This window comes from Uloborus diversus, unplaced genomic scaffold (assembly GCF_026930045.1).
Source record: "Uloborus diversus isolate 005 unplaced genomic scaffold, Udiv.v.3.1 scaffold_420, whole genome shotgun sequence".
Lineage (NCBI taxonomy): Eukaryota > Metazoa > Arthropoda > Arachnida > Araneae > Uloboridae > Uloborus > Uloborus diversus.
The window spans coordinates 136,538-151,175 of NW_026558594.1; the positions used below are offsets into that span (position 1 = coordinate 136,538).

The 14,638-nt window shown below is 31.0% G+C and overlaps 1 protein-coding gene across 1 annotated transcript; it reads right to left on the reverse strand.

Moving 5' to 3' along the window:
* Positions 1 to 637: 637 nt before the first annotated feature.
* Positions 638 to 12,683, reverse strand: LOC129233441 (3-hydroxyisobutyryl-CoA hydrolase, mitochondrial-like; the record flags this gene model as incomplete). The annotated part of the gene is made up of 6 exons (XM_054867468.1): positions 638 to 2,461; positions 4,949 to 5,087; positions 7,639 to 7,794; positions 8,617 to 8,703; positions 10,501 to 10,646; positions 12,605 to 12,683. Coding segments are annotated over 6 exons (726 nt in total), but the record flags the coding sequence as incomplete, so codon positions are not given.
* Between the last annotated feature and the right edge of the window lie 1,955 nt (positions 12,684 to 14,638).

The following is a 14,638-nucleotide window of genomic DNA, read 5'->3' on the forward strand; positions in this document are numbered from 1 at the left end:
GTGACTACCCGATTTGGCGGAAAGTTGGGAGGGTACTGTATGTGTACATATGAATTCGCAATCCTTTCTCCCTTACAGTAGCGTCACTAGGGTTTGGCAGGAGTGGCTCTCGCCAGGGGCACAGCAGCCAGGGTAATGGCATTTGGACTGATTAAAAAAAATATTTTGAAGAGTGTTTTTTTTTGATTATAGAATTTGAAAAATGCTTTAAATTTAAAAAAAAAAAAACTTGCAGAGAGCTACAGGGGGTATATATAATCTACTGAGAAGGAACATTGGGCAACATTGAAAACAATTCTAAAAACGAAAATAAGAAAAAAAATTACAATGCTGCATTCTATTTGTCAAAACAATTAATCAAAATGTTCCAAAAAAAAAAAAAAGTGTAGGAGGTCACAATGACCTCTGATGACTTCCCACGTGGGCGACCTTGGGGGGAGAGGGGCGCAATTTCTTTAGTTCGCCAGGGGCACTACACTCTATAGTTACGCTACTGCTTCTTCACAAAGAAACAGCACGTCCTTCTTGTACTGGAGGTATTTTTGATTTTTTAAAAGTATAAATTTAACATTTCAACTAAAGACATTTCTTCAATACAAACTTTTATTCAAAATATCATTTAAAATGGAGGACTTTCGTCAAAACAGCAACTAAGTCTGCAATCAATTCATTCACTCAAAAACAGCTATTTTTCATATGCATATATAAACTTTTTATACATTTCCACAAAGACTAACATATACACAGTGAAATATAACAAAGTAGATTATTTTTTTAGCACATAAAAAACAAAGTTTTGTGGCATTATAAAACTTTGTGTGTTTAAGACTGTCTATAAAAAGAAGTGGAAAGAAACCCAGCAGTTCTGTTGTTTTTTTAAACTAGATAATATACCACGGTAATTCATTAATTTTTCATTAAAAACTCCAAAACAGATTAATGCAAGAAAAATTGTTACTGATTTGACATCTCTTGATACTACTGTTTGACCACGGATTGTTTGTAATTTGCAATCGGCCAAGTTAAGACAATTTCATATGAATGAATCTAGCAGGGGAGAAGGAGAAATATTTATCGTCTTCATTGAGGCGAAAATGAGTGGAAACAAAATGAGTTGCTATGGAAACAATAAACATAAAATAAAATGTTTTCACTGCATTGGGAAATTTAAAAGCAAAATCGTTAGGTCAAAATTATGTTGTAAACAAAATAAATCAATTATAATCGCTTGTATCAAAAATAGCGATGGGATTTTGATCTTATTTATTGTCTTCATTGAGGCGAAAATGAGTGGAAACAAAATGAGCTGCTATGGAAACAATAAACATAAAATAAAATGTTTTCACTGCATTGGGAAATTTAAAAACAAAATTGTTAGGTCAAAATTACGTTGCAAACAAAATAAATCAATTAATTTTTGAGTGAAATGATAGATCAAATATAGTTTTGAGTTTAAAAAAAATTATTGCAATGAATAAATTATCCCTTTTAAAAAACTGAGTCGAAGCAATTAAGAGGTGCACATCTGTCTTAGAAAAACTACTATCCCTGAAAGGTAATTAACACATTCATTTCCGCCTTTAAACCGGATATTAGCCTTTCCATATAATCGGTGGTCAGACAGTACATAGTAAGTTTATGAAGTTTTCAGTTAATTTCCTTATTCAAACAAAGAACAATAATTCAGAACTTTAAACTGGCAGTCATCTTTAAGGTCTCTCTTTTGTCCTGAATTTTTCATTTATCAAGGGAGGTCCAGTTCCGATCACTTTGTCTATCAAGGTTGACCACATTTTGCAAGTGAAGGTAAATGAAAATAACTCTGACCTTTACAAGGAAAGAATGTTCTTAGCCCATTAAATTTAACAATATGCTTCTAAATTTTACACATTGTAATTTTAAGCAGATAACTTCTAAGAACAACAAAATGACTGGAACAAGAATTAATTGTTTTGAAGTTATTCTAACATAAGCATTTAACTTAGAATATCATCAAAATTGTGAAGCAGAAGCTTTCATTTCAACAGCACGTAACTTTTATGTCTTTGTAGAAACTGGATGTTTGTTTACGTTGTCATTGAATCAGTGATAGAACAAAAGCATTAATATCATTTTCAAAGACCAAATCATTTCCCAATGAAGGAATTAGAACATACTGTTCTGAATATCATCATTGGTCTCTTTAACAATTTTTTTTAACAAGTGTATTTCTTAGGACTAATTTAAAAAATCTTAATTTTTTTAAAGCCAAATTTTTAACAAACAATAACAAATTTTATAAATCATGAACTGCCAGGTTTCCGGCACTTTCACATTTGTAACATCAGTTGTTAAAACACAAATCAAAGTTTTAATTCTTTGTCAGCTGGCAACTGCTGAAAATAGGAATTCACAATATCTTCTGTGACTTCGGTTAATGAAGCTGGTTTCCAAGTAGGTTTATTATCTTTATCAATGAGAACTAAAAAACAAATTAAAATGATCACAGGGTATTATTTTTAAAATGCAATGAACATAAAAGACAATCATAAGCACATATACTACACCATTGTTTCCCAACCGAGGGTTCGCAAAAATAATAATGTAATGGCGGAATTTTAACATGTTTGCTGTTTGAGATGAAGTCTTAAGATCAAGAGTTTTTAATTCATCATTTATTCATTTGTTTCTTACTCTACTCAGCCTTTGACGAAAGGTTTTAAGTAATATAAGATCACCAAAAAAGAACAAGTTGTAATAGCCCGTATTGTTCGTGCCAGATTTTCTCGTAGACATTTGTTTCAGACATCTCTTGTGTCAGAAAAATATTTTTGAAATTTTAATACCCCTTTGGACAACGTCTCCTTGTGAAAAAGGATAAATAGAGAAACAAATTGAAACTAAACTCAATTTTAGAGTAAAACTGACAGATGTTTGAGCTTTTTTGTTCCACAATTATCCCATTAAGAGTTTTTTCAAAGTTAAATGAACCTCAGCAAAGAATAATCACTGGGTTTGTTCTTTGCTGAATTTCTAGTGAATTCCATTTCCTTTTATTATTTTAGTTCGTAGAAATATTTGTGCTTTTATATTTTGCAATTATGTTTTCATTCTTGTTATATTTTTATAACTATTGCAATATTATAAAAAAAAAAATCTTTCAAATTTTATTGTGTGCTATTCTTTTTCTTTCCTCCTGACTTATTGCTTACTTCACAAAGGGTTCGCTATAAACCACATAACACTGTAATGTCAATAACTAAACTTGAGATTAGCCAAGCTTTTGACCAAACAACAAAAAGAGTGAGTTGAGGACTAAGTTACAATGAGAAGGAAGGGAGCTTAAGTATACTACTTGTGGTCATCTCTTTTTACTTTCTTCTATATCTAATATATAGAAGAAAGTATTGGATTCGTGCAAATTTTCGAATTTCGAATTTTGACGGATTCGAACGTTTTGAGGTGTGCTGAGTCCATTTCGACCATTTTTGGAAAATGTCTGTCTGTCTGTGTGTGTGTGTGTATGTATGTGTGTGTGTATGTATGTGTGTGTGTATGTATGTGTGTCACGTCTGTGTGTGACCAGTTTTTTGTGGCCGCTCTACAACAAAAACTACCGCATGAAATCGAACGAAATTTAGTACACATATGTGCCCCTATGTGAACTTGTGCCCATTAGTTTTTGGCGCGAATTCCTCCAAGGGGGGTGGAGCAATGGGACGTTTTTCGAGTTACGCGTGCTTGCTATTCCTCAGGAAGTTACTGGCGGAATCAAACAAAATTTGGTCCATATGTTGCCATTAACAGGAGCAGGTGCTGATTCAATTTTGGTGTCAATAACTCAAAGGGGGGTTGAGCTATAGAACGTTTTTTGTCGTCAATTGTGACTGCTGTATCTCAAGAAATAACAAACGGAATCAAACAAAAATTTTTTGACAAGTAGCCCTTAGTGGGTATAAGAACTGATTTTATTTTTGTGTCAACAGCTAAAAAGGGGGGTGGCGCAATCACCCGTTCTTTTTTTCCATTTTGAGTGCCCTATCTCAAGAAGTAATGCTACGTTCTGGTTGAAATTTGGAATATATGTGAATCCACATGTAAACAGGCTTTGGTTCTATTTTGACGCCGATCGCTCCAAGAGGTGTTGATTTTTTTTTTTTTTTTTGCGAATAAAAATATTTTTATTAATGCAACAATAAGAAAGATAAATCGTAATAGATTGTCGTCTGCGTATTTCTCGTGATTTTAATTGTATGGAAATGATAGGAAATAGTATCTCAATGATTTAAAATTTTTAACTGTTGCCATCTTATGTTTGTTAACAAATAAAATATTTGTAATTTATTCAAGCAAGGCTTTTAAAATAACTTTCAATTTTCGCTCTTTGCTTTGCTTTTGCAATAATTCTGACATTGGGTCAAGTTTTTGCATGTGTAATTTTGTTTTTGTTGGGAATATTGCTTCCTCGTCAAGCATGGGGAGGGATCAGAAAAAAAAAAAAAAGAAAAATATAGAAGAAAGTTTCGTGATGGCCACAACATACTAGTTGCTTTTTGCTTTGCTTTTGCAATAATTCAGACATTGGAGTGGTCGTCAAGTTTTTGCATGTGTAATTTTGTTTTTTGTTGGGAATATTGCTTCCTCGTCAAGCATGGGGAGGGATCAGAAAAATATAGAAGAAAGTTTCGTGATGGCCACAGCATACTAGTTTTTTTTCTCGTTTGTTTGAAATCACTGAAACACTAAAGGGATGCATCAAAAGAGCATCTGATTCCCTGAAAAAGTTTCGCTTTATGAATTAAAAAAACTGTTTCAATCGAACAAGTAACTGAAAAGCAGCAAATATGCATTCTAAAGACAATGAATCTAAAGGACAGAAAAATAGATAAGATTACAAATTAAAAAAAACTTTCACACATTTAAAATTTTATTGAATAAATTAAATAAATAAAAATAAACTAGCACTAACCAGCTCGAACACCTTCATGAAAATCCGACGCTTGCATAAACTTTTGGCTCATTCTATATTCCATTTTCAAGCAATCTTGAAGCGTCATATTGGCACCACGTTTTATTTGTTGGAATGCAACTTTCAACGAAGTTGGAGACTAAAATTTCAAAAAGACAAAAAAATATTAAATTATTCTAGCACAAATTTTGATATCATTAAAAAAATTACAAATAAATTAATTATAATAAGAATTGCAGTATGATTTTCGAATATCTTATCTTACACATATACAATTGGATAATAATTTATGAATTTCAGAAACATAATTTGAGCTTCTACAAAAAATGTATCACAGTGGGAGGGAAATAGCAAGCAACATAAGTTTTTTACGGGCTTCAAAACGTACTGATGGGGTCCTTCACAGAAAAAGCACAGATTTGTGTCATCTGATATTTACATCAAACAATAATGTTTTAAAAATTAATATGAATGAATTCTAACCATTATAATAAAACTGAAAAAAAAAAAAAAAAAAAAAAAAAAAAAAAAAAAAAAAACTGCATTCTTAAAACATGTCCACAGATGGTGTAGTCAAGAGTCACATCTGTGGACTCTCATTCCTCACTCCTTTCTGGTAATAAATATTTTTAAAAAATGTTAAACAACATCAATAAATAGAATTTTTGGTTTAAAATATTGGACTCAAAACAAAAAAACTTTATGATAAACTTAAATGAACTTGTTACTTACACAGTAACTTACTGCACTTTACTTTTACCACATTTGCTTTTAAGTTTTGGAATTTTTTTGTTTTGTGATCAAAAATCATGTCTGTGACACTAACAGAAATTATAAAGAAAATAAATAAAAAATTTCAAAAGTAATCTCACTCGAAAAATATTTGGACCTGGGACTTTCTCGCGATTTGTTCTCACGTCTGTTAAATTGAAAAATAAGATTTTTAACTCTTTCAGGTCTGAGTTATTTCGACCATATCTCCCTCCAAACTGGGTTTTTTTTTGGCAATTCGCATGATTTTTTAAAAAATACTTAGAAGATGTGTATTTTAGTAATTTTTACTGTATTACATACTTTAAGATGCTTTCTTTTGTAATAGGAACTATTTGAATGACATGAAAATCAATCTTTAGTAAGAAATTTTCGATAAAAGCATGTTTGAAACTAAAAAAAAAAGTTCTGCATAGGAAAACATCATTTTTAACCATAAAAGCTTACCCAAACTAAATTAAAAACTTATCTAAATCTTGAACAAATACTGAAAATAGGTTTAATTTGTAAATAAACATTATTTAATAAAATTTGCTTTTGTATGGCACATTTCAAAGCACAAAATCGAATTCAAACCCCTGTTCTATTACGTTTCATGTAGTTATTTCTGACTGGTTCTGCCATTTATATATATATTTTTTTGAAAGTAAAGGGTTTGTAGAGAATATCTAAAAAGGCTAGAAACGTATAGAACTCTTACTTTTATAGCTGAGAGTATTTGACCCCAAGAGAATCTCAGGCTAAGTTAACTTCACCAAAAATGGCAACCCGAGTGACACTCTGGCATAGGCCTTAAAGGGTTAAAAAAATCTCTTTCAATATTTAAACATTTCACTTAGAGTGAGACAGAGGGTGAGAATTTCACACCCACATATTTTCCTCCAATGGGAACCCTGCATACACATATGCACAAATACATTAAATTCATAAAACTAAGCAGGTGGGAAGGGGCAGTTACTCTCACCTGATTCCCCAAATGATGGGCTTGTTTTGGGAATGGGAGTCAGGGACCAGCTGGCATTCAAACAAATACCTTTCTGCTGAGCCACAGCTCAGACTTTTATTCTTAACTAGCTGTGTCATTCGGTTTTGCACGGCCTACCTCAAAAATAAAAGTTATTTCAAGTGCAACAAAACGGCTTGAAAAAAAAAAAAAAAAAAACTAAAATTTACCAACAGATTGCGGAAAAATAACCAAAATGGAAGATCTCACTTCTCAATGATTTTATTCATGGTTATTAAAACTGAGCTTGTGACAAGCGATAAATTTCCGATTGATTATTGATGTTTCTTTGCTTAACAAGTAATAAAATTTTTTAGAAAATGTCAACTTTTACTTAGATCAAGTTCGTTTCCGTGTGATGAAACAATATTTATATAGCTTTAAAAGCTAGAGATAATGCTAATCTGAAAGCTTACCTACATTTTAGCTTAAAATTAGTTAAAAACAGTTACAATTTACATTCTAATTACTTTGGAACAAGTTTGATCTGATAGAGAAAAATCAGGGGTTTCTACAGGCATTTTATTCTAATTTTTGCAAGCATTTTTTCGCTTTCATAGTAAAAAAGTGTCATTTCTGGGTCCTAAATTAAAATTTGAATGGTTCCGTACATTTTTGGCGTCCCCTCCCCCAAGTTCCTTTTCAGGTGCCCAAGTACCTACCTTCCAAATTTGGTCGAGATCTGACATAAACTGTGGATTTGCATAGGGGAACATTATACATACATATATATTCTCTGTTTTATTTATATAGATTTCACAACATTGGAGTTTGAAAGAAATCTCACAAACAAACGGGATTGCATGAACAAGTCTGCAACACAAAATTATCGAGCAAAATTTTATGCAATAAAAACATGCAAATAACAAAAGTTAAGATATAATATGAACTATCGCTATAAAGAAAAATCACCAACCAATTTGCTTAGAACTTCGTGCTGTTTCCGAGACCATTCGGAACCTTCTTTCTGAAGAGCATTCATAATAGTTTCAACACTGTCAGCTTCAAATACAGTATTCATTTTCCCCATGACAGGTTTTAAAGCAAATTCTTTCTTGTAATCTATCTCACACTAAAAACAATAACATTAATTTCTTGAGTACTTCAATAAAATGAACATCTTTTTACAAACACACATAGCATATTTTAAGTAAAAGTACACACTTGGTTTGGTTTTAATAAAAATATGAAGGTCTAAGTGAGTTTGTTTGAAAATTTTTTGCAAATAATGTTTATTCAATTTTAAAATTATGATAATGACGACCATTTTGAACAATTTATCAACAAAATGACTGTAGTACAGTATCAATTTACCAACTATTCAAAACAATTAAGGACTGTTACCATTCTAATAACCAATCTTTGAGATAACCGATCGTTCACAGAAAAAAAAGCTATAAGAAAAATAATTTGTTCCAGACCAATTAAAGTTTTTGCAATGATACTCAACAATTTTTGTCACAGGTGATTGAAAAATTTTATGCATGAAAATTAAAAAAAATAATAAAATAAAAAATCCTTTTTTACATATTAGATAAAACTTTAAGGGCCTGGGGAGTGGACAAAATATATTTTGATTTTAAAAGATTATTTACTTTCTTTAAACATTTGATATCAATACACAACTTTCCCCGACACTTAACAATTTTCATTAAAAGAAGGGGGAAAAAGGAGAAGAATGTTATCATCTAATTCCCCAAAAAGCAGGAGCAGGAGAAATTTGTACGGCTGCAGGATACTAGAGATTAAACAATAAACAAAGAACATTGTGCCTAAAGCAGGAGGGTTGGTATGTCTGTTTTTGAACTACGTAAAAGAGAAATAAATTTATTCCTTAAATGATATAGGAAATAAATAAATTACAGAATTGAAGTAGTGAGCTAAATGTACATACTTGCTCCTGAAATTTCGATAATATTCTATCAATGTCAGCCAGAGATGGGTTCTCTAATCTCATTAAATCAAGCTCTAAATTTTTCAGCTGAAACAAATTAAGAGAACATATTAATGGGGACAAAGTCCTCTACAGAACAGAATAAATAATTTTTACAGAAGTTAGAAATTCATATTTACATAAACATATTTTTAGATTTCCATTGAAATCTCTAAGCTCTAATATTAGCGATGTCTCTAAATGATACAGAATACAATAAACATAATAGTACAGCAGGGGTGAGGGTGAGTTCATGAAAAAATAACCAAAATCTCTGAAGAAAAAGCAGGACGGGGGAGTCATTTAATTTTTTTTTTAAACTTAGGTCCGTAATAGTTAAAAATACATAATTTTATGCATATGTACATTAGTTGCTTTTGACAAACATACATTTCTTAAATCAACAAATAAGCCTTAGTTCCTTCATCAAAATATTGTGTTTAATTAAACTTTTATGAGTTATAAAGTTACTTCTGAGCTCCTATTATATTAATTATCCCCCCCCCCTAAAAAAATTAAGCAACAGCCTCACAACAGATGTTCTGTTTGTCATGTAATACATAAAGTTCCTAATCAATATATTATGAAGATACAATACAAAGATTTCATACAATTATTAATACATAAGTGAAATACTAAAGAATAACTAACAAGTAAAATGCATAAGCGAAATGTTACGTAAGTATTTAAAAAACTTAACATAATTGAAACAAAAATAAAATTCAGTCAGTGATTCAGCATTTAACTTCATGACATTTGACCAGGGGTAGCCCCCCACCATAAGGGCAAGGGCACACCTCCCTCAATATCGCAGAGGCCCTCCCAAATGAAACCCCCCTCAACCCCCCCCCAGGTGGGCACTCCTGCATTTGACATTCTTAAAAAGCATGGTATCTTGTTTGTTTTAAAATTTTTAATTTAAAGAGTTTAACAATAAAGAAATATTTGTTTGTCTTTTAATAAGATAAAATAAACATCAAATGTGAGGAAAATGTAATCCCCATAGCAGATGCAGAGGTCCCAATTTTCAAAGTGAAGGTGTTAAAAGTATAAAAACGGCAACGTCGTATAAATTAATTTATTAAAGTAAAAAATTATTTTATAATACATACAATATTAAAGCTCTACAATTAAAATGTCATTAATTATTGACATAATGGAAGTAAAAATAAAATTAAACCAGAGATTCAAATTTTAATGTAACATTTTGGCTCTCGCAAAAAAAAAAAAAAAAAAAAAAAAAAAACCCCGAATTATGCCGAAAAGGTTTAATTTACGATTTTAATGAAGAGGAATTTGATTCATTTGTCCCCTAACAAAGAGTAGTAAGCATCAAAAATGAGAAAAATTCAATTCTGAACTCAGAGACTAACAGATCACATTATTAAAAAATGGGCATCAAAAGTATAGCCAAATGGAAAAAAAAAATTATTACAATAAATTAATTTGTGCTTGCCATTTTAACAGGTCTACAGGATGAATAGATTAATTATCGACATCATCGCCAAAAATTAAGAAAAGGAAAAAAAAAAAAATCAGAAATCAGGAGATAAAAACACGACAAAAAACATAAGAATTCTAGTGTTTAACAAAAGCACAAACACCACTGCATCACCCTGGGAAAAAAGAACAGATTAATTTGCAATTTCATATTGGAATATCTTAAATTTTAGAAAATTAGGTTTTTCTGAAAATACTCGAGTTCTAGTATTTTGGAAGAAGAAAATTCCCGAAATTCCATAAAATATGGATTACATTCAGTAGTAAAGATTTTAAAATATTGAAGAAGCAAAAAAAAAAAAAAAAAAAAAAAAAAAAAAAAACCTTTCCTATGAGAAAACTTACGTTAGTTGTATCAACAAAATGAGTGGCAATTCCAGCTTTAAAAACATCACGACCTTGTAAGCGATATCCAGTGAGAGCAAGAAAGATACCCATTTTTCCAGGAAGTCTTGGAAGGAAGTAACTACCACCCACGTCAGGAAAAAAGCCTTTTGCATGCATAAAGAAAAGATCATTTTTTCAACAGCATAAAACACAAAAACAAATAGGAAAATAAAAAAATAATAAACACAACCTTTGTCTCCAAGTTTGACATTTTAACTCAGATCTTTTATGATTAAAATCCCGGTTTCTAAGCATATTTTTAGCAAACAATTCATTTGGAAGCCCACCCCCCACAATTGTTTATTTTATACAAAAACTATACATTGATTATGGCTGATGAGAAATCATCTGATAAAGATGACACTACATTTAGCAACACAGCTCATCATCTTTTATACATATAATAAAATAAGATGTTTGTTGGTAGTGTGTGTGTGGCGCGCTTCCCGGGAAAATGGTAAGGCCTAGAAAGATGAAATTGGGTATACAGGTGCAATTTTTGCCAAAGATGTGCAAATCGGGCTTTGATTTTTGATATTTTAATTAGAAAAAAGTTATTTAATGTTATATGTGTTTTTTTCCACTTTTTACCTCACAGACAAACATTTTTTGTACTACAGCGTAGGAAATTTAATTTTAAATATGATGAACAAAAAAAAAAAAAAAAAAAAAAATCGTAGATAGAGCAAGTTTTGGATTTTTTATGAATTTTTGAAAAAACCTTTATCTTGCATTTTTTCCTGGGTTTAGTTTTTTTTTGAAACTCATCCTGCAAAATGTACAAAAGCCTCTTTTCTAAAATTTAAAAATGTGATAGTGAGAACATTTGACTCTTTTTAGAAAAAGTAAAAAAAAAAAAAACAATAGTTTTTTCTTTTTTACAATTTTTTAAATGCAGAACTCCCCGCCCATTTTTGCATGCCCGCAGATGGGTTGAAAAAAATTCTTTCTTTCTGCTGTGACGTCACAACCTGGATTTCGATTCGGTATAGAAGAATCAAATCTCCATCGCTACACTTTTTATTATTTCTTTTTACAATTGCTTACTGCTATATTTTTAACGGTAGCGCTTGCATTTCCTTATACTTTTTTTCACTTAGGAGTTTCATTTCTTTCTTTTTTTCGATCCCTTCTCCTCTCCTGCCGGAAATTGTGCTTAATTATTTTACGTTACATATTTGCGCCCATTTAATTCAATAAAAACAGTGAGATTTTTTTTTTCAGAAACGCTACTTTTTGCACACTACAGGGAACAAAAGATAGAACTTTTTTTTAATTTTGTGGTTTTTAATTAAATAAATAAAATGCAAGGTGCATTTGAGTGATCTTTTTTTTTGTTGAGAATAGGCGGTTAGGTAAAATAAATATCGTATAGGTAGATAGAAGCCGCCGAAGGCGGCAATCTTAGCATGAAACGGTGTATGGTACAAAACACAACTGGAGATAGATACAGAATATATATATATATATATATATTTGAATTAAGTTTGATATAGATAGATATAGATTGATAAAAAACGTCGCACAATTTATTTAAACAGCCGCCTAAGGCGGCAATCTTGGGGTAAGAAGGTGAATGGCAAGTAAGCCAAACACCCACCATAGGCAGTTGTTTGCATAAAAAGGCGAATGGCAGAAAAAGGCGAACTAGCTGTTTGCCGCAGACAGGTAGTAAGAAATAAAACAAAAGCATTTAAATGTTTCAGAAATGTTAAACTTAACCATAAAAGATAATCCTAACTGCAGTTTTGCATCAAATAGAGTGCAGGTGCCTCCATCTTGTGAGAAAACTGGGAGTACAGGCAATTGGCATCCACCGATAGTGGTACTACATGAAAGAGTGGATGTAATGCCAGGGAATAGCACTAGGTCTGCAAAAGGCAATGCCTCTACCACAGCTCCATTAGAAAAAAATTAATTAAAGATAATTTGGGATTTTTATTTAAGTGTGGGAGCAAAATTATCTCAAAGATTTAGTTACAATAGCAGTTGTTACTAAATTCGTACATACTCATATAAAATGTAAAAATTAATAAAATATAATTAAAGAATAAATTTATACCAATAGCTGCTTCTGGCATAGCACACACGGTTCTTTCAGTGCATACTCTATATGCACCATGTACTGAAATTCCAATGCCCTGTGAAAATCGTTAAGAAAAAATCTTAAATTAGTTCAAACAACATATTCAGTATAATACAAATTTGTAATATAAACAAAAGATGTAAAATTGAATGATTGGAGAGTCCTGTTGAATACTAACAGCAAAAGAGATAAGACTTCATTAATAATATTGTCGCCTCAGAACCAGGGCTGTGGAGTTGAAGTCGGACTGATTTTGGGGTCAAGGAGTCGGAGTCATTTGAAAACATACCGAGTCCGACTCCGGGTTTTTTTAACTTTCACTGACTCTCCTTGCAATTTTTAAAAACTGACTACCAATTTATTTGATTACGTGTACAAAGGCCTACTTATAAGAAAATAACTCATTGTGGTAACCAGGTGGTTTGATTGTTTATCGAACTTTTTGTAACAGCTACCTACGCCACAGTCTCCTAGTTTGATTATTTTCTAACTTTCTTTAACTGATATCAACTGTCAGCAAACAGTTTTTTCGCCTAACATTTTCTAAGTAATCACTTTCATATAAAAATAATTATATATCTTTTACCTCAATCTCAGCTATAAAATAGTAAAAGGAATGTATCACTTGAGCAAGTCGGGAAACTTCTGACGGTGCTTGGTAAATTCAAATAAGTGTTGGCACGAAAGAAAACGCGGATCCAAAATATCCAATAAAACATAAATGTTTTGTAAATCTAAAGACTTTATCTAAGAAAGCTTGGTTATCACTAAAAATAAAATCAGTATATGATTTATTGGTTATAACACTCAATAATTGCAGTTAATCCTAAAATCTTCATATTAAGGTTAATTTAAAGCTGCCAATTAAATTAAAATTAAGCCAATAAATGTAGGTATAGTAAAAGCTATTTATACAGAGCTGTATACCGCCACATCTTGTGTAAAATTTGCTCCAGACGTACATGTACCCGACCTTTTCCTGCAATACAGTGCAATGTTTTCGTTGAAATTTTTAAGATGAAATCTAAGATTTATAATTGGGGAAATGTTTCAGAATTAATATATTTCAGTTTTTATAGAAACTGAAATTAAATTGAGCTGTCACCCACCAGATGGGAGTCACCTGGGAGGGGGTAGGGGAACACCTTCTCGAAAGAAAAGTTTTTAACAAAGCAAAAAAAGTTTTTTTTTTCTCTCAAGTTACAGTTTGAAAAATTAAAAGCACAGGATTTCATTAACATCGATTTGTTAAACATTAAAGGGAAGCAAATTAATCCTTTTCAATTTTTCAAAAATGGGATTTCTAAGTGATCTCACTTTAGAAATTGCAACTATTGGATATTTTGATTTTCAAATTCGACTTCTAACAATGTATGCATATATAAATAAGGGTATTTATATAATCCCCTCCTCCTCCCATTAAAAAAAAAAACTAAATTAAAATGTGCATTGCACAATTATGACAAAGTATCCTCATCCCCCCAAAAAGGAAAATGAATTTAATTAAAATATGCATTACAGTTTGAAAAAAAAAACAAAAAAAAAAAAACATGCATGTGATTTGGGGGGAAAAATGAATAAATTAAAGTCACCCTCTCATTTAAAAAAAAAAAAAAACGCAATTAATATATGCAATACATAATATTACAAACAAAGTATGCCCCCCCCCAAAAAAAGGAAAATTAATTTAATCCAAATATATTTTAGTTAGAACCAAATCAAAAATTCTCCCCCCCCTAGAAAAAAAAAGGATTTCATTAAAACATTCTATGGCAAGAAAAGAAAGCAAAAAAGAAATCCCACCCTGCCCTCTCCCTCATGTGAAAAAAAAGGAATTTAAATCAAATACTGGAGCAAAAAGTTCCCTTTCCATACAAAGAAAGAAAATTTAATTATAATATGCACTTAGAAAAAAATCTATAGCTCCCCCAGAAAGAAAAGATTTTCATTCATATAAGCACCCCATCTGAATAACAATTGGTCAACAGAAAATACCACACAGTTTATCAA